The 21,918-nt window shown below is 32.5% G+C and overlaps 1 protein-coding gene across 4 annotated transcripts in view; it reads left to right on the top strand.

Moving 5' to 3' along the window:
• LOC145263720 (uncharacterized) overlaps positions 1 to 21,918 on the top strand; it is a 372,649-nt gene that overhangs the window by 183,941 nt on the left and 166,790 nt on the right. For all 4 annotated transcript variants that reach the window (XM_080120684.1, XM_080120683.1, XM_080120685.1 and 1 more), the window contains one exon: positions 15,212 to 15,298. In XM_080120684.1, coding sequence (XP_079976810.1) covers positions 15,212 to 15,298 — 87 coding nt within the window. The remainder of the gene's footprint in view (positions 1 to 15,211; positions 15,299 to 21,918) is intronic.

The following is a 21,918-nucleotide window of genomic DNA, read 5'->3' as shown; positions in this document are numbered from 1 at the left end:
GGTTGGTGGTGGTTGAGGGTCTTCATCATCGACATGATCAGACCGTCCTCCACCGAACACCATGAAGTATATTTGCAACAACCGTCATTAACAGCTAGTATCAATGTAGTTGGTTTATAGTTTAAAATAGATTTTATCTTATGTCTCTGTTCTCACGTTCACAGTCAATGCTCACGTCCAGAAAAAAATTATTTTATCAATTAGTTTAATTGCACATTAGAAAAAATAATGATGACAATTTATCCTGGTATTAAAGTCGATAATAAAATCATTAGTTGAGTTATCACAATGCAAGAATTTTAATTTTATTAGAATACCAGAATTTTAACTCCGGTATGACACTCAATCTCAAGCTCTCAAACCAAAATTTTTACTTTCATGCAATCTAAAAAATTTTTAATGAGGGCAAAATATAAACAATGATACCAATTGATTTTGGTAGCCAATTATCAACCAAATTATAACCATTCAAAGTTTGTTGGAAATTAGAAAATGTGCTGTTTTTGTGTGCTATTGGTTCAGTGTAGATATATATATGACTAAAAAATACAGGCTAACTTAGCTGTGGATCCATTTTCCATAACTTTGAGTCTTTTAAATGAACTTAGTATCTCAGATCCAAATTTTATTTTCATCATATCTATTAAGTTTTAAAGTGAGCACATAAATATTTGCAAAACGTAAACAATAATACCGATTGATTTTGGTAGGACAATTAGTTATTAAATTATGACTATTCAAAGTTTTGTGCATTTGTTCTTTCTGCAGACTGCTATCCCCATCTTCATAGTTGTTGTTCTTTCACCATGTTTTGGCCAACTCATCCTCTGGCCTTCTTCAGGTGGTGAAACAACTATGAAGATGAGGATAAGAGTTTGCAAAAAGAATGAATGCACAAATTATGAAACCTCATCTCAAAGGATTCCAAAAATAAGAAACAAAAAAATAATATTCAAAGTTTGTTGGAAATTATAAAAATTTGCTATGCATGTTAATATTGTGCTTTAACTTGAGAAACACCAATATGATAACTTGTTCGTCACTGAAAATAGCAACATAACTTGAAATAACCCGAAAAGAAGAAAAACTATGAACATACAATTCCCTCTATTGATGAAGAGAAAAGATTAAATTATGTTTATATCTAAATTTTATCAAAATAGCCCCCTCCCCTAAATAAGTTACCACACGTTTAAATTGAAGAGAATTTCACTATATTTAGCTATGTTCACACATTGAACTCTAGGCTGGTTTGTGATACCTAGTATGCTATTCAATGACTTTTGAGCATGATTATTGTTGACATGTTTACAATGTTAAATATCAGCGATGCCTGCATACAGATTTTAAATAAAACCGAAAGTCAAGTGTAGCTTACGCATCACAACTCTCATGAGCAAAATCAAGAAGCCTAGAGTAAAGTGCTCAATATATATATATATATATATATATATATATATATATATGGCACAAGTGAGCAGCAAGTGTTATAAGAGTGATCTCTGAAACCTCGGCAAAGATCTTGCTTTTAGTGGGCTTATTACCCACTCAAACCATGACCTTCGTAAAAACAATTTTTTTTTTTTTTTTTTTTTACCAAGGTCAAGCTCCGATACTAATATGAGTACTCCTACATTCCAAGTTTTATCTCCCAGTTATACCACCTACACATAAACGTATGCACACATAAAGTAGAATACTTGTCCCAGGACATGTGTAAACAATAACTATATCATTATTTTATAATTTTAGTTTTTTTTTCTTTAGTGGGTATGATACTGTTTCTGTGGCATTCTCCTAAATATTATAGTTTAAAAATAAAAATGTCAACACTACCATACTTTGTGGCTTAGAGTACATGTTCCATAATTCTTAAGTTCTTTAAGGAAAGTAGAAAGTGGATCTTGGGTTTATTTTCGGCAATCTCGTAACTCTCACTTCCCTTATTTTGTTCTTTAGTCCTCACATTCCATGAGCGATGTTTCTGACAAAGAGGGAAGAATTGCTGTGTTCTAAGTCAGAATCTATTCCATCTAACTTATCGTTCGCAAGTTTTTGACTTTGAAGTAGTTTTTTTTTTTTTTTTTTTTTTTTTTTCTTAGTTCCTTACATTTTGTCTGGAATAATTTTCATGGAAAAAAAAATAGTTTAAGGTTTTACCAAGCACATACATATTATGAACGATCACGTATGCATACCAACCTTTTTAAAAATGTATTATTTAATGTAACTAAAAATTTGATTTTTTATCTTATTTAAAGCTTCTTTAAGGGTGGATGTGAGTTTGAGTGGGTGCTACCTTTAAATGGTAAAGTTTACAAAAATTATGTTACTCACCGGGTTGTGGAAAATATATATTCCAAAATGCTTAATGATTGTTTCAGTAATGAATAAAATATGCACCCCCTAAATGTTAGCACTTACCAAAAAATGTGCTCTATTTTAGAACATACATCGTTATTATATATGCAGACATGACAGAAAAGAATAGACACTAAGATAAATATTTTTCCTAAGATTAATATATGCTTATTTATATTTACAGATAAGAATAGTGCTAAAATAACTTAGAATATCTCATTAAAATTGCATCTAACAACATTGAAGCACGCCACAAACCAAAGGAGCATCAGACCTATCAGAATTTCTGCAAGGACAAATCATGGGTCAACATGAAGGTATTAGTCAACACAAAATAGCAGGAAATCTTTCAATATTACTTTTTACTGTTAATAGAGTGATGATACAATTCACAAGAGAGGGTAAAGAGGGCACAAAACTTCACCTCAGTGGCTCTGGGCCCTCTGAAAGAGCTTTGCATCTTGTGAAAAGAAATGTTAAAGAGGATCCTCAGTGCAAAGCCTCTTACATTGCAACACAAGCTAGTGTCAGTTCCAGAACAGCTGTCGGATATCTTCACAAGCTGGGCTACGATGGTAGAGCTGCAATAAGGAAACTTCTTCTTCAACCCGCCAATATCAAATGCAGAAAAGAGTGGGCTCGTGAAATGGTGGAGAGGCCTATGACCTTTTGGACCAATGCTATTTTCTCTGATGCGTCACGAGTTGCATTATTTCCTGACAGTGGAAGGGTATGGGTATGGAGGCTCCCTCTGCAAGAATTTGATTTAAAGACTGCAGCCAACACTGAAACATGGAGGTTTCTCGGTTATGGTATGGGATACAATTTGGACTGATGGTCGCTCAGACCTGATGGAGTGCAAAGGAAACATCAATTCTGTTAAATATGTTTCAATATTACATGAAGGACTCCTATCAATATTCTTCAGTGGTAAAATAAACCAAGTTAAATCCCTATTTAAGGCAGCTGGAGCTCTTTGTTACCCTGCTAGGGCAACACAACATTGGTTGAGCCAAAGTGGAATTAATAAACTTCCAATGCCAAGTCAGTTCCCGGATATAAACACAATTGAACACCTTTGGGGTATATTAGACTGGAACCTTTGCAAAAAGAAAAGGAAGTCATCTTCTAAGCATGAACTTTTAGCATTATTGCATCAGATATGGCAAGAAATTCCTCAAGATGATATTCGTCAATTGATCAATGTCTAGAAGGGTCCTGCCTAGAAGGGTCCTAGCATTAAAATCAGCAAAGGGAATGTCAACCAAGTATTAATTATTTAATTTGTGACCATTTTTTATTTTGTTCTATAAATTATATATTTATTGAAATAAGCTGTTTCTATGGGTGTCTATTCTTTTCTCTAATGTCTGTGTATATAGACACGTTGTGGCTTATTGTACTCTCAAACACCTATATGAGTTTGTCTATTCCTCATATTAGGACCTTAGTTTCATATCCTGCTTAAATATAAAAATATGTACACACACACACACATATATATATGTATATATATATATATATGCACAGTTGACTTGCTACATTCGCGAACATAAGTGTGAGCATTTCTACATCCCAAGTTGGGATCTCACCGTTTCACATCATACACATGCACGTCACAAATCTTTAAACTAGACAAAAAGATAAGAATACAAAAAAGAAAATAAAAATGAATAAAATTTTGTCAAATATCCAATCAGGAGAAAAGGGAGGGGAGATCAACAACCTGAGTGGATGCTCGAAAAATAAGTTTAAAACATGAACAAAAAAGATACAAAATGGATGGAAAATATGAACAGTAAAATGCAATGTCAATGTCATGTCTTTAAATTTCATCGCATGATAATTTGATATTATATCTGATATCGAACGTAAATAATATTGTATTTTAAAATATGTGGTATTTAAAAATATCAAAGATTAATACTTTTGACCACTCTAATTACTTTTTTATTATTACATTTATTTTTTAATATTTTTTCGTAGGAGTTAAAAATGGCATGAGATGCATGTTACCATTTCAAAATAATTGGTAGAAAATTATAACTTTTATAAACTAATTTAGATGCATTTAATGATCTTTTTTAATGAATGTTAAATAAAAAAATAAAAATAGATCTAGATTAGAAATTAACCAGTTTAGTATTTTTGATGAGAGATTGTAATTCGTCTTTTGAGGAAGGAGACAATCTTTCTATCATTCACTTTATGAGCAATATGTATTGTGTGTGTAATTATTAGTGTTGGGACGATTAACCAGGAATCAAAAAAATCAGAAAAGTTTGTGCCTATTTTCTGATGCCAAAAATTTGATTTTGTTTAAAACAAAATATTCCACTTGGTAATAATGTTAAAATAATGAATATTTATTGATTTTAAAATGCCAGTAAAAGTAAATTCTATAGAGCATCCCCCACAAGTGTATTTTTACGTCTAAGAAAATATATTACATGCACATTTAATGTGTTTTTGTGGCAATCAAGAAAAATAACCCTGTAGTTAAATATTTAGAGATTTATAAAGAATCGGAATCAGTAATTTAGTACAGAATTGGTAATTATATCGGAATTGGGGAAAAATATTGGAATCGTCCCATCACCAGTAATTATATATAATCAGTAATGTCACAGCAAAGTTAACAAGTAAAGTTTAAAAATAATTTTTTTTTCAAAAGTTTATTTAGTGAAGTCGAGAAGACTTAATCTATTTTTATTATGAAACAATTTTTTTCTTTCTATTTTTTTTTCTACCGATTTATACATTTTTTCTTTCTTTTTTAATAACTTTTCAGTTTGAAACGTTTTTTTTTTCTTTTCAACTTCACAAATTGATTCAGACGTTGTTTTATATGAATATTTCAGACGTTTCCAATGTTATCAATTATATAAAGGAGACGTAAACGATTTACATTATTATTATTTTTCAATACATTGAAACAAGATGGAGGAATGGGCTAGCCAGCGGTAAAATGTGGATGAGGGCCCCGGACAATGCCAGGTATCTCTGTTAGTAGATGATACAATTTTTTTCTTGCTTTCAAAGATAACTAAATTGTTTGGAAAGTTTGACTCGGTCTCTTCTCAAGGTTAGGGGTTGAGGCCAGCTGAAAACATAGTTCAGGATGGTGAAACCGGATACCAAACTGATCCTAGGTATTTACCTTTATGGAGTTCATTGCTGGAACCAAGATTGACTAACGCTCGTATCTGCTTCTGTGTGTGACCGTCGCACCTGGTAAGCATTCATTGGGGATGCGGTAATGAAGGATGGAAATGACCCAACGGCTGTAGGGTGAATGCCAAAACAAATACAACTAAATGACTTTTCAAATGAACAAAAGAGTTTATTTAATCTGCTAAAATCTAATTTTAAAAAGCATTTATAGTGACAAACTTGAATCTTGGAAGACTATGATATTGTCCTTTCTTGATTGGGGCCTTTCTACTTTTATCTGTTTTTCTTTTTTATGTTCACCCCAAACAATGCATATTGCCACTTGGATATAAGGGGCTACTTTTTGGGACCTTGTCTACTGGGGATTGTGTGAGGAGTGAGATATCTGTTCACATTACATTTAAACTAGTGCAAGTTAGTACAGTCAAGACTGTACCCTGATCAACCATGCTTCTGTCAGTATAGATGCAGTATTCTCTTTAGATACTAGTGCCCAAGTACGTGTATTTTGTAGCCTTAATGGCCACGATAGTAATTGGTTTGGTTTCTCAAACTATACAGACACACCTGGTAGTAATAGTTCTTTGCTCTGTTCAGAAAGTGTCCCTTCGAACTGGGAGTTACATTGCTGTACCCCGAACAAGGTGGACGGTTTCCAAGGTCTTAAGGTCGCTTAGGGAAATAAACGTTAATAAAATGAAGTAGCAAAAACCCCACCACCAAGAAAAAGTTCTACAAACTGGTGTAGAGGCAAATTACCTCATCTCTAGGATGGCAAAAAAATAAAAATAAATATTTAAAAAAATGTTCTTTTATATTACTTGAGGAGGGAGTCACCACTTGTCAATGCTCAAGGTAGGCATAAGGATAGACTGTGAGATAATATCATGATGATCAGTAATGGTGGAACTTGGATAGGGTTTAATTATTTAAGAAGACAACTCAGTAAGAATATGTTTACATTAGACTTGAAGACAACCATGTTATAGTAAGCTAAGAAGCAGCCCCATTCCATCATGTTCCACAGATGGACAGTTCTAAGAAAGAAACTTTGTTCATGGAATTTTTGTTTAGTTTTAAGCACTGATAGAGAGTTAGAATTATTAGCAGTTGTAGCTAGACAAGTATCTGTTGCAAATGTTTTGCAGGGAGAGGGGCATAGATTGAAGTTCAGTTGAGCACCTACCATGCAAATAACGATAGCGCAAAGATAGACTTACATCATCTCTTCTGCAAAAAAAAAAAAAAAAAAAAGAGAGTAAGGAAGCCAAAAGATTCTCGTCCACTAAATTTCAAAGACGTTTTGGCATCCTATCGAGGCAGAAAACGACACTCTTAGGAACTTTTTTCTTTTTAGGTATCAGATAGTGAGAGAGATGGAAGCAAGAGTGATGGGTATCGTAAATTTGTCCCAAGTTTCAAAATTTCTGCTGATTTTGTCAACTCTACATTTCTAGTAGTTACAACTTTGAAAATCTAAATCAGGCATGTTTTACAATAGACAATAGGAAAATGGTTAAAAAAAAAAATACAAATAAATGTTACTAGGAAAGTTACTCTTCTAGTTAACCGGATAAGTTTTTTTTATATTTTAACTTATTTTAAAGCGTTTAAGTTTGAAAAACAATACTGATAGAAATGTTACTGTGATATTTATTTAGTGGATTACTACCAGTATTTTTATTTTTGGAGTTTTGAGTGATTCTCGGAAGTTAAAGTGACGAGCTCATGTCGCCATCTTTGTTTTCATTTTAACTTTAACTTAATCACTCAGCACTACTTGTGTTTTGAACTGACTAAACACTTTAAAATGAGTTAAAACACTAAAATCTCATTCAAGTATATAGAAGAGTAACTCATCTTGCCTTTGGTAACATTTGTTTACCACTTTTTCATTCTATTATCTATTGTAAAACACCTCCCTATAATCATCTCATTGATTAGTCGTTTTTGTTCTTTTCCCACGTGCACACACATCACTTTGCGCTAATAATAACCATGTTGGCCGCCATCACTCTTACTGTTTGTATTACATAGTTGTTGTCAGATGAATATAGCTCTGATTTTTTTTCTTTAGAGATTGATTCAAAGCTGAAAAGAATAAGAAAAATATCCCAAAAAAGAAATAAAAGTTTTATCGATTTTTGTGTGAATTGGAAAGTTTTCAAAACGGGATTTAAAAACTAAAAATAATAAAAATTCTTGTCAAAACTATAGCAGCTGTCTCGTAGTACACTTAATCCTATTTCTAGTAACGCTATTGATTTGATTTAAAAAAAAAAAAATGAAAATAACTTATAGACAGATGTTTTATGAGTAATCATAATGTTCTCGTCTTCTATTAAAATGTTCAATATATATGATAATGTGCCGAGGCATTCCACGTTCGTTCGTATGTTATCACCTTTCACATAAATTCAAAATAAAATTAGAACGTCTGACCAGCAAAGATGGTGATGTGATTCATTTGATTTCGCTAAGGTAAACAAAATTCTGACTTTACCCATTTTAAAATGAATTGTTCTGAAATCCAATTACATATGGATATTTGTGAATAATATAACTTTAATAATTACATACTAAATTATTTTTATTTACTTTGAATCAAATATTTATTGAAATCCAAACGTAATATCATAACATAAAACAAACTTTAAAAAAAATCCTATTTAACATAATTTACTGGTAAAATTAAGTACACTAGAATGCATTTACTTTGTAAATAAGTCAACTGGGTACATTTTAGGCGATGTAGTCGGTGATAACATTTCATTTATCGTTTGTCTACAACAAATTGAGTACATTAAAAGAAACAATTTTATTTTAGTTCTTTCTTATGAGTTCAATTTACGATAAAAGAAGAGACACCATTTAAAATCAACGCAAATCATTTTTTTTGTTTGCATATTTTAAAACGAAACATTAATCAGAAGTTACTTTTCCAAGGCATTCATCGTGAAGCCCAAATATCAGCTGCTGTGATATTGTAAACAAACACAGACGGAATTTGATGAACAACATTATTATTATTTTTTATTTTTATTTTCTTTTACGAATTAGGCCATCGGGCAAATTATTCCTCATAATATACAATGTTCCATAGAGGATTGATTCTATAATTATACATATGCAATCTACATAAATTAAAATATGTTTAAGCGTATTGTACAACCAGGCAATGCCAGTCGTCCAGCTAGTGTGTGTGTGTGTGTGTATATATATATATATATATATATATATATATATATATATATATATATATATATATATTGTGTGTAAAAACGTGAAAGTTTTGATTTTTGAAGTAAAAGAATTCTACATATTTAGCATATAGTTATATTGGATTTTCAATATCAAACCTAAATAGCATTTACGCTAACTAATCAAGCTTTCTTGCTGACCAGCTAATTTCCATATCTTATTACAAGAACATACTACACTGCAGTTTATTTTTAAAATTACTTAGTCCAGTGTAGACAACTGGTATATGAAAAATTTTTATCTCCTAAAAATAAACATAATACGTTTTAAATTAAAGAGCATAAAAATTGTTTATCTTTTGGTTAAGAAATGTGCAAACAAATAAGATGTACTTGAAATTTTTCATTATATTTCTTAGGCAGCTGTTTTGTTTATAGTAAATCACACTTATTCTTGTCTATAAGAAAGAAAAAAACACAAATGTAAGCCTTTCCAGTGGTTTGCCCCCCTCACACACACACACACACACAAAAAAATAAATTTTAATATAAAAGAAATTAACATTTCAAAAAATATTCTTTCTTAATTATTCTATTAAAAACGGTTCATACCAGATTAAAATCTTAGTCTGCACCTCTTCCCTCTCACTCATATACACATTCGTTAGAGATAAGTATAAAGACAAAGAACGGGCCCCTTTTTTGGATTTGAAAAAGTTGAGCTGTTTATGAAGTGTTCTGATATGTATAACCATGATATATTTGTTTTTTATGAAACGTTCTGAAACGTGTAGCTATGCTATGTTTGTATGAGTAAAGCCTTTTACTATACATAACGTTTCTGAATTTTTGAGATGAGGATTGGTTATTCGTATTATTTGGATTCATCAGACTACTGTTCTCATCTTGAGTGTCAAGATGAAAGCAGTAGTCCGATGAATCCAAATAATACGGCAAACAAGTTTTAAAAAGCTAGAAATAACTTTCTTGCATCTCGGACAACACTGTGGAGGCACAACAAATTTTGTATAGTTTCAATCGTCTTTGAAAACATAAGAGCTTGGTCATCCTTTCTTCCACAACCCTCTATGAATTTAGTAATGAGAATGTAATTTTGTTTAAAATAGACCCCCCCCCCGGTCAGTGAAGGAGAAATTCTTCTAGACTGGGTCAATTTAAATTTTTGCCCCAATATCCAGAATGCCCCTTTTCGGAAAGCTGGGTTTTTCCCCCATATTAAAAAAAAATCCTAATTATCTGTCTTACTCTGTCTTTGTGAGGAGGTAAGTCAAAAGGGATCCCTCTGAGAGGGGTTCAATTTGTTTCTCTAAGCATTGTTATTTTGTCGCCCCCCCCCCCCCGTTTCCTACGTGCCTTTTGTTACTCATGTTTTTTGGTGTGCCCTTCCCTTTTTAATGTTGTATTTGTTTTCGGCATTGATTCAATGCTTCATTTTCTGGCCCCTAAAAAATGGACCTGTTTTATTTCATCTGATATCCTTCGTTTTTATTCTGCAGACCCATTGTTTGTCTTTTTTATTAAAATGTTCCCTTTAATTTAACCTTTTGTTTTAGCATTACATTTTACTGTAAATATAAAATCCTATTGTAATTCTTTCATAATTCTATTATTAAAACCTATACATTACTTGTCACCGTGCACACTTTTCAGCTGTACATGTATAGTCAACAGTTCTTTAGGTCATCAGAAATGATAATTGATGTGAAAAATTGGTAAACGTTACTATTGGCCATATAATTCATGTTAAACAAAATACAATTGGGAAATTCATCTCCAAAATTTATTTTGATTTATTCATTCATTCATGATATATTAGTGTCAAATTAAAAAAAAAAAAATACTTGATCGAAGTTATAAAAGTTTCTGAATTTTTGAGATGAGGATTGATAATTTATATGGTGCATGTGCATTACAATAAAATTTCAAACAAATGCATTTCAGGTAAAAACTATTACGTACATGCATGTTATGTCAAAATTAATATAAATTCCAAAAAAAATACAAAAAATGATTCAGTAGAAAAATAATTACTAGTAAAAATAAAATTTATCAATTAAATTTTTTATTATATGTTTTTAATGTAGAAGAGTTCTGCAACTAATTCTGCATGACAGACTGATTCATCTCCCTTGCTTTCCTTGAAATCCACTATTGAAAAATATAAAATGTTGGACCGTTAGTTTCTATGAGTTTTTGTGAAAAATAGATCTGACACATCTACTGGATTCAATTTTTGTAATTTTGTGGAATTTATACTAATTTCGACATGACATGTAAGTAGGTGATAGTGTTTTTACCTGAAATGCATTTGTTTGAAATTCCATTATATGGCACAAGCACTATTTGAATTACTATTTTTCATCAATGTTTTGGCCGATTGTAACCTTCAACCTTCTTCAGGTGTATTTTGTAAACTTGTGAATCTTTCTGTCGAATTGTGAATCTGTATGGAATTTCAAATAGAATCCTTTATTATATATTATTTGATTAGAAATCTTTGAGATGAGTAATTTGTGTATTTATTTTATTTGCGGACTGTTATCCTCATCTTCCTAGCTGTTGTTTCACCACGTTTTGGCCAAATCATCCTCTGCTCTTCAGGACCCGTGGCGCAGTGGATAGAGGCGTTGAGTCTCTATGGTTTCTGGGTGAGCATTGTCCGAAAATAACGATTTCAATCCTACCCGAAATGAAAAAAAAAAAAAAAAATGGAAACAGCAGTAACTCTACGCGGTTGTAGCCGGCTCTCTCCAAAGGAGGAAGTTCCATAGGAGTATAAAATTCACAAGTAGTCCCCAGTTGCATGTATATCCCCATTAGAAGAGATGATGACATTAGGTTTATGCAACTCTTGCAGGGCGGTGTTAACGTTGTCCTACATACAGTGCCTGGAATTCCCAAATTGGTCACCCATCTGGTACTGACCAGGTTCAATGTTGCTTAACTTTGGTGATTTAACAAAAACTGGTGTGTCAATGTGATTATGCCATACATCCTACCAAAGCAAGCCAGAGGATTAGTTGGCCAAAACGTGATGAGACAACAACTATGGAAGGCAGTAATTACAGAGGATACAGTTACACGACCTAGCATTCCTATCCCATTGCGGTTAATCACCTGAAGAAGACCAAAGGATGAGTTGGCCAAAACATGGTGAGACAACAACTATGAAGATGAAAATAACAGTCCTCAAATAAATAAAATAAAGAAATCAACATGCTCTTTAAGGTTCATTTCTCTGTGTAGGCGATACTAGAATACAATTTCAAATTACTTATGATGTCTACCTGGTCATGGCTGATTGAATGAGAGCGTGCTAGCACTGTGGATTAAATAAATGGTTTCATTCCATGCAGATTCCAGAGTTCAATAAGATGCACCTGAAGAAGGTCGGGAGTCTCATCAGCCAAAACATTGTGATAGTAACATTCAAGATGAGAAGAGTAGTCCAAATAATACAGAAGTTATAAACACTTGTTTCGTAATTATTGGTTTTGTGTTAAGTAATAAGAGATCAGACCTTTTACTTGACAGGAAGTAAGGTATCGTACCACTTATTACTTGACTCACAACCAATAATTATGGAACCTAAAATGCTTATGACTTGTATTAAAAATTATTTGATGCAAATGGCCAAGTAAATCTAAATAAATTGTTTGAGGCTGATTTCTCAACTACGTTTCCTTTAAAATAATTTATGTCACCAATGGCAACATTTAACGGAAAAATGACATTACTGATGTAATTCTGTGATTTTTGGATGAATATTTTAGTAATATATCTAGATAAACACTCCAAACACTGGGGAAGCATATATATTTTTAATATCATTTTTGGTGGAGCGTGTATACAAATTCGAAACACAAACAGCAACAGGTGTAAAGAAATCGAATTAGTGTTTATATTTATCCAATCGGAAAATAAAAACTAAAGTAGGTTTCTTTCAAAGGAATGTTGCATGTTTTTTGTTTATACGTTTCAAAATCTTTGTTGGAGAGGACTATTACCATGACTATGAAACACGAGTAGATATTCATTGTTCTCGTTAATTAATGAATTAATACAATTTCTTTCAAGTTAGAATAAACGGCTTTTAATGAATCAGTCTAAAAATATGACTTTAATTGTGAAAGCCTTCATAAATTTATGTAGATAGATATTGTTCTCAGGCACAGAGCTTTATTTCTTAACGTCAATCGCAATGGAGACTTTGGGGGTTGTATGTACATATTCCTTTGCGTTCTGTCTCATTTAAACGATTATTCTCGAGAAATGGAGTTGCTGTTACATGATGCATGGAAATACTACTATCATCATTGCGACAACGAAATTATTGTTTTGTCTACTGTTTTGGAAACAGACTTCACTTGAGATCGTATTCACTCTGTCTTTTAAGCCGGTTCCTTTTAAATGAATTCATAGTCCCAAATTAGGGCCGACTTATCATAAGATTCAATTGCCAACACCGAAACAAGTGATCACCAAACTTGTTTCCATCAGTGAAACTGAATTGATTTGTGACTGTATGCACCATGTGTCTGTTTAGCCGGCTTCTTCTTAATGAATTCACGTTCCTGAATGACAACTAACCTAACTTGGAGTCATTGCTAAGTTTGAGACAAGTGATAGCCAAACTTGATTCCACCAATGAAACAGAGTTGTGCCGATTAAACTGGTTCCTTCTGATGAATTCACAGAATCCTGAATGGCAATCAACCTAGCTTGGAGTCATTGCTACCTTAGAGATGAGCAACAGCCAGACTTGATTCTGTCAGTGAACACTGCAGATACATGGACTGATAATTGATTCTGCATATTGCTTCACTGTTTTGAGCGCCGTTTTGAGTTGACCATCATGTTGGTTCTCCCATTCTGATGAATTTGCTTCATTGAGAGAGATTTAATGAAAAACATTTTTTGAATTATTGCAACTAATATATTTCTGACAAATATTTTATAAAGAAATGTTATTTATTAATGGTGAATTCATATTTGAGACGACACCGCTTTATTATGGAGGACAAGCAAAGAATTTGACGTCTTCTCTCCATGAGATATGATTCCACATCTTTTCTGTTTCTACCTCATTCAATGCCAGCAACATTTTTACTCCTTCCTTGAATGCAGTGTGGTATATTTTTTATTTTGTTAATATTAATATTATTCCAAATGGGAATATGTTCTTTGATAGAACATGCATGCATAAAAAAAAAAAAAAAAAAAAAAAATTTAACGTTGCCTTTAACCTCGACTCTTGTCTTGGAGCTTAAAATACAAACCAGAAATTACTTTTGAAAACTTTAAAAATGGCTTTCAAATTACGGACATTCATGATATAAAATTAAGTCAGCTATTTTAATACATTGTTCAATTAAAATTGGCCATTTGAAACTGAAAATCTTGAATCTTAGCATGGCTGTTGCAAAATTGTAACAACTCTACCATCTCTAATAGGGCTAAGAGCAAGGAAGTGGGGGTTGTGCTTGTGGTAGAGCAATTGGACAAATTGACTAATATATGCATGAGAAAATGACAGTTTCCCATGAACCGATGATTAACCTCATAAATTTAAGATGGCCATCATCACAATATGTAAATTAATCAAATTTTACGATTTATTTTCATAGTCCTACTTATATGCTACAAGTGTCATATACATTGAAAGGTTAAGCTTACAAATTCATTTTAATATTAGGTGTAAAAAAATACTTTTTCTACAGAAAAAAAATCAGCACTAAGAGGGTTAATTATTAGAAAGTAAATTTTAGAATGTTGAAATATCAAGATAGTAAACACGTTAGCCATCTTTGCATTTATTTATAATATATTTAAAAAATGGCTGACTTTATAATTTACTTTATTGGTAAAGTCATAAAATTATCAAATAAAACGTAATCTCTGGTTTAAATTAAAGTTTAAAAGTCTATTATCATAGTTTATTTATGTTTTTAAACTAAAAAAGGAAAGATATAAAATTTTATGAATGCATCCCTGTTGTACCAAAGAACCTTTTTATTTGTTTTGATTTGTTTACATATTTTATTTTTCTATTTATCTAACACTTATAACTTACAAAAATATTTTTTTGAGATATTGTGTATTATTGATAAAATTCTTTCTCTGGCCAATTTTTGGCACACTTCATAACTGATCCTAATATTTTACCGTTTTTTTTTTTTAAATTACTGATGATTCAAATCTAAACAGTTCATTTTCAAGGTGATACCTATAATATGCCTGGCAGGTCAACTCTGGTATCACCTTGAGCTCATCTTTTATATAAAGCATTGAAGAGGTGGTCAGGTTTTTATGAATAATTCTGTTCCTCTTATCCTCGATTTCTCTTTCCTTCCATGTTTATGCAAGAACTTTTGTTTCTATTTGGTTATTTTGGTAATGTCCTGTCCATTTGGAGGGGTTCAAGAACTTATGATCTTTTCTGTTTTTCCTTTCAGGCTGAAGCCAAATTGGCTGCCAAGCGAGCAGCGAGAAATGAGGCCCGTGAAATACGAATGAGGGAACTTGAAAAACAACAGAAAGAAGTAAGTTTTTTCTAGCATTTTTTTTTTTTTTTAATCAGCTTGTTCTTTGTGCACGCACACACACACAATGTTAAAACAATGAAAACTTTCCCAGTTATGAAAATAAGCATAAAAACATTGATTAAATCTATCAATTCCATATTTTATTATATAAAGAAAAGTTGTCTGTGTGTGTCTAGGAAAAAGTCAAAAGCTACATAAGACATTGCCTGAGCCAAAATATAGGCACTTTTTAAAAATATTCATTCTTTCGAGGATCAACAGAAACAGAATTCATGTAACAATGTCCGAGGACCAACAGACGTTGTGTTCAGTTTCAGTTGCAAAGGAGACCAGGATAAAGAATAGGAAATAACTCCAACTTGCTTATTCTTTGTAGCAACAACATTTATTTTCCTCCTTTTTTTTCTCCCTTTACTGTTGTGACATCTGTCATGTGATCGTCTTCTTGAGTGTCCTTTACATCTCACATGAGATCGCGAATGTTCATGTCTCATGATTATTCTCTTTCTCTTTTTCATAGACTTTTTTTCTTTACTGGAGACGTCAGTTCACGTGCATTTACATACGCGCACCTGCGCTATGTTACATTAATCTTAGGTGTGTGGTCGACATATAAGAATAATTCTACAGAAAACAAAAATTATGTAGTAATTCGTCAATGATTTTTGTTTCCAGACATAGCAAGAGAGGAGTTACACATACTATTTTTTTTTTTTTTTTTAAACTTTATTTTGTTGTCCATGTTCCTGATCATTGTATTAATAAGGCCACAAATTCGCTGACTGCAATCTCATAAGAGGAGGTAACAAAAAAATAATGAAAATGGGACTACTTGCAGACCATTAGGGGCAACCCGTAATATCTTAGGACAGGATTCTTATGACAACCATTCCTTCATCTCGGCCCTTACTTTGGCTTGATACAAGATCAGAGAGGTCTAATCAAATCAATCAGCTGGCCAAATCATATGTAACATAATGCCGACGGCCATATGTAAATGCATGCAAAATGACGTTACCGGTAAAGAAAAAGATAAAAAAGAAGAAAAAGAACAATCATATGAGAGGCATGAATGACGCTCGAGAAGACGATCACATGGGTGACATCACAGCCGTAAGAATGAGGAAATGAATGTTGTTGTTACAAAGAAAAAGTTATTGAGGTTATTCTTTGTTTTAGTCTGCATACAATGTATGGTTCTAGGACTATGTTACATATGTCCTAGTATCTATAAGTGCATCTCCAACAATGTTATTCTGAAAAAATTGTGAAAATCATGTTATTTTTATTTTATTTTTTTTAATTCCATTTTCACTCCAAACAAGGCACAGTGCCACTTTGAAGTAGGGGGCTACTATCAGGGACATAAGTTGCAGGGATATTATGAAGGGAGATGATCAGCAAGATATCTGTTCACATTACATTTGAACTTCTGCATGTCAGTACAGTTGGGAAAGCAGAATCCCGGAAGGGAGTTCCAAAGTCTAGCAGTTCTGGGGAAAAAACTATTGGAGTAGAAGGGTTTCTTCTTACATAGGGATCTCTGTGTAGGGGTGGGATTTTGCTGCTTGTCAGGAGTATTTGCGTCAAGGGGATACAAGTGCTTGTAGTTCATCAGAGCATTCACCATTAAAATACTTATAGAACAGGCAGAGGGATGCAATATTTCTTCGATGGGACGGAGACTGAAGCTTAGATGACAGTTCAGGACCTATCAGGTTGGCAACTCTCTTTTAAACCGTCCAGGAATGAGAGGCTAGTAGCAGATGCACCAGCCCAAATATGACAACAGTACTCCATACATGGACGAATAGTCGCCTTATAGAGCTACAGCATATTTTCAGGTGTAAGTAGCTTTCTAGCACAGTAGAGAGATCCCACCTTCGCAGCAGCCTTGGCAATAGTCTCAATGTATCTGTTCCAACTCATGTTCCCCGTGAACGTTAGGCCTAGGAGTTTAAAAGTAGTACTTTCAGGTAATGTGTTTTTGGCCATTGCTATTGGTGGTAGAGAAGGTTTCTTGTAATTATTGAAGGAAACAAGTTTAGTTTGGCAGCATTGAATGTGACCATCACATTACTTAAAAATATCAAAACCTTATTTTTCCATTTTCATTTTCGCCCTAAATAAATACTAGAAGGTGGGGGCTGAGGGTCAGGTGTTAAGAATAAAGAATTTTACTAATGCTGAATAGTAATGGTTTCTGGAAATGGTGTTTTCTGAGAGTAATGTCCTTGCCTCTTTGTAAGATTTCTTTCTAAGAGTAATGTTTCGTTCTCACTGTGAAACTTCTTTCGATGAGCAATGTAGTCAAAGAGCAATTCTTTTTTTTTGGGGGGGGGGGAGTCCAAAATATTAGTAAATGTCCCTTCTTTGGAAAGCAGTGATGAAATTTAAATTATAATTAAAAATGATTATAAAGGAAACACTATTTTAAAAATAAATTTAAAATATAGAAATTTTATAATATAAATTTTTTTTTAACAATGAAATTAATCAATGCAATTTTAACACATAGAAATAAAAAAAAATAAAGTTAAAAATATTTTTAATAAAATTTTAAAGTATAGATTTGTTTTTAATCGCATTGTTTGATTTATAAACTTTTTTTTTTGCATTTATTTTTCTTTTTAATAATAGTGAAAATAAATTAACTAAAAGATACTCCATTTCTACTATGTATTATTTTATGAACAGCTAAAAAGTAAAAAGTGTTCTTTAGTCGCTCGTTCTTTACTAAGTCATTTTATTATTCTGATATTGGGATTGTATTTTTTTTTTTTTTTTTTTTTTTTTTTACAAAAAAACAAAAAAAACATCAAAGTAAAAATATGTCTAAGGAAAAACTCTTCAGTATTTCGAGCAGTTAAATGAATCGATTGAATAAAAACATGAAAAAATATTGATTTTACAAAAAGAAAAAAAAATATAATTAAATGAAAGAACTGGATTTCTTGGGTTATGTTCAGTTTCTCTTTTCTGTGTTGCATACATAAAAATAGTGAAAACCAAAGTAGTAGTCGGAAGGTATATGATCAGATTCTGACTACTAAGATTCCAAAAAATTCCGACTTGGACTCCTTAGTTTGAATATTTGAAGACTTTAAAATATCTTTGATTACCCAGAGGAAAATAAAATCTGACTCATTATAGCATTCTTACAGGGCCAACTCTGACTCCTTGCAAAACTTTAAACTTCAACTCTACAATACTGATGAAAACAAGCAAACCCAGGAATTATTCGATAAAAACAAGTAGCCAACATAATCAAGTTATCCTTGTCATCGGCAATGCAAATGAGTTATTTTGCTAGCCAATCACTAACTATAATTGAGTAGCACAATATATACAGGCAAAATTTAGTTTCAGAACCAGGTATCTTTGGCATACGGTTGTGTTGGCATATTTCATATTGATCTCCCGATTTATCGGAGAGGGACCTATGTTTTCAGTCCGGATTATTGCCAGATAACCGTCCATTAGTCTTTCCTGAAATTTTGCCACAGATTGTATTTCATTAAATAGATGTGCACAGTAAAAAATTTTTTTTGCAAAAATTTCCGTTGCGTCCCCGGGAGTTCAAAAGAGGTAAAAAATGCTCCAGAATGGCACATTTTGCCTCATAATTTTTGATCCATCCATTAGATTTTTTTGAAACTTGGCCAAAATGTAGAGCCCATTGTTCTTAATCCAGTATGCATGACCCTGGCAAAATTCAGGGATTTTACTGCTAAAAACGCCCCTTTCTGTGGCTTTTTTTCATATTTTTCAACAAAAACTTAATATGTCTGATTATATAGTGGTTTTTCACGGTGGTCAACTCAAATATACATGTGTTAAGGCCTGAAACTGCACCGTTATCCATTTACACTGGGATTCAGCATCCCCAGAGGCTCAAGAGGTCCAAAAATTCCCCAAAATGGCCAAAAATGAAACTTTTTGACCCATAGCGTTTGGTCCATTCATTAGATTTTCCTGAAACTTGGCCAAAATGTGGAGGCCATTGTTCTTAATATAAATTCAGTATGGGTGACCCTGGCAAAATTTTGATTCACATCCCTCTGGGACTTTTGGGGTTAAAAAAAACATGCCTTTTTGGAGCTCGTTTTTCATTTTACTCAAAAACTTGATATGTATGTCTATATAGTGGTTTTCTATGGAGCTGATTTCTAATATACATGTCTTAAAATGTAAAACTGCACCGTTTGTCCATTTTCACTGGGATTTGGCATTCCCAGGAGCTCACAAGGGGTCACAAATGTCCCAAAATTGCAAAAAAATGACACATTTTATCCAATGACTTTTGCCCCATCCATTAGATTTTCTGAAACTTGGCGAAAAAGGGAAAGCATCATTGGCCCTTCACACTTCTCACATTCATTTCTTCACTATGTTTTGTGGCGTTATCTCACATGCAGCACCAGAGGGGGACCACACGCGCGGCTTGTTCTATTCAGTGCTTCTGGTGATCATTTTATTCTTGTCTTTTATTTACGTTGTTCTTAATGATCTATAGGTTCCTGGTGAGCTGATTTAAATACCCACATTCCAAGGGCATTAGGCCATTCGTATAACAGACCAAGAGCATTTGAGGTCTTTGACTGAATCTTGACTCAAGTAAATCAGTAGAAATCGTTTTAACTTTTAACATTACACTTTCATTGATCCAAGAAAATTTCATTGCGAAAGAATGTTGTAATCCATCAAATTTAGTTTAGCTTAGATTCTGTATTATATCAAACTTGTAGGGAGACCCAATGTTACCCAGGATTGAATGAGAATTAACAAATTGAAAAAAAAACACAAAAAATCTGACGTAAGGCAAATGAACGTTGTTAAATGTAAAAATCGAAAAAACAAAAAAGAAAGAAAACAGAAAACGAACGTTAAAACTAAAAACAAAAAAAAAAAACGTGAAAAATGGCTTAAATAAGCCTGTTTCGATATTAAAATTTAAAAAATAGGTGGGTACCCGGGTGTTTTTGGGTGCATGTGGTTGGTCGGGGTGGAGATGTTAATGAAAACCTAAGAATAAGTGAAGTAAAAAAAAACAAAAAAACAGATGTTACGTGAAAAATGGCTTAAATAACCCTGCTTCAATATTTAAATTTAAAAAATCGAAAAAAAAAAAAAAGTCGGTTTTTGTTGACTCACCCCTGTAGAAAATTGTTGATTTCAGGGTGAAAAAATTAACGTTTTTGTCCAATTTTTCGGGCGAAGGATGGAGCTTCAATATGATACCAAGTTTGTGAATTTTTGTTCTGTCTGTCGAAAGGTTTTAGCGGACACATACATACATACAAACATACATACATTTTCGCTTTTATATATATACTAGACCACCCGTGACCCGTTGGGTCAGTACGTTATATTAGCTATGGAATTCATGTATGAGCGTGACACTTGTGGCATAAAGAAAATAGTTTTTTTTTTACATAACAGAAGCATTTCTATGAAAGTATATTAAAATGAAAAAAGAATATAGATAGATTTCTATGAGTCGTTCTGTTTATTATAATTGTTATTTTTTTTTTAAATTACAGTTACTGAATTATAAGTGGTTGGTCATACTTATGCACTGAACAGGTATCATAATCCTTATTATAGTTAAATTCAAATTTTGATATATCATCTTTTAAATGAAATTGTTAGTTGAAAGTACAGAATAATAAAAAAAACACTCTCCACATGTTAATAATGGCTTTTTAAATAGAAAATGAAAATAAAATGTAACTTTTTTCATTTAATTTAAGCAAACATTCAGTACCCATTGTGTAAAGGAAAACACTATTTAATGTAATAGAAATGTGTGCATTTACCGATTCAGCTTTCCGTTTGGAAATGTAAGCAGACGACTTTAAAAAACATGGGAAGAAGAAAAAGAAATTTTTTTGTAATAACGCCCTCTAGTAAAAAGGTCTGCATTAGTTAAGGGGGATAACTCTATCCACGTAACTATTTCTCGCGTACGTAACGAAAACAGAGGGAGTAGGAGTGTTGAAATCTATTAGAGGGAAAGTGAGAGGTGTTTTCTTTCCATAAATTGTATAGGGTAATATTTCATATTATTAATAGATTCATAGATAAATAGATTTTATAATATATATATTATAATTATCTATGAATCTATGTATTATTTGTATATATAAATAACTATTTGATCAAATTAAATGAAATTGTTTGTATTAAAAGCGATATAAAAATTCCGGAATTGGAATAACGGATTGAAGACGTTGCTATTTACGCATGCGCAACCGGATGTTGAAAACCGGAAATCTGATTGCAAACATACAAGATCCATAGACTTTTAGTATTATATAGATATATATATATATATATATATATATATAGAGAGAGAGAGATTAGCGGGGGTGCCCAGCGTTGCCCGGGTGTTTGAAGGTGTGTGTGTTGGGGGGGGGGAGGTGTAGATCAAAACAACCCTGTTAAAAAAAAAAACGATGGCCGGGTGTTTGGAGGTGTAAAAGAAAAGTTTCGGTAGGGAGGTAGGCTCGAACCTGAAGCCGTGGCGCGAAGGTGGAAAAGAAAGGGGTGGGGGGGGGAACCCCAGACATCTAACAAGCTCATCCAGAGGGGAGAGGAAGTGAAAACTGTCTTAA

Source organism: Euprymna scolopes, chromosome 39 (assembly GCF_053919585.1).
Source record: "Euprymna scolopes isolate OS-2025 chromosome 39, ASM5391958v1, whole genome shotgun sequence".
Taxonomy (NCBI): Eukaryota; Metazoa; Mollusca; class Cephalopoda; order Sepiida; family Sepiolidae; genus Euprymna; species Euprymna scolopes.
This window is presented reverse-complemented; position numbering and strand designations above follow the sequence as displayed.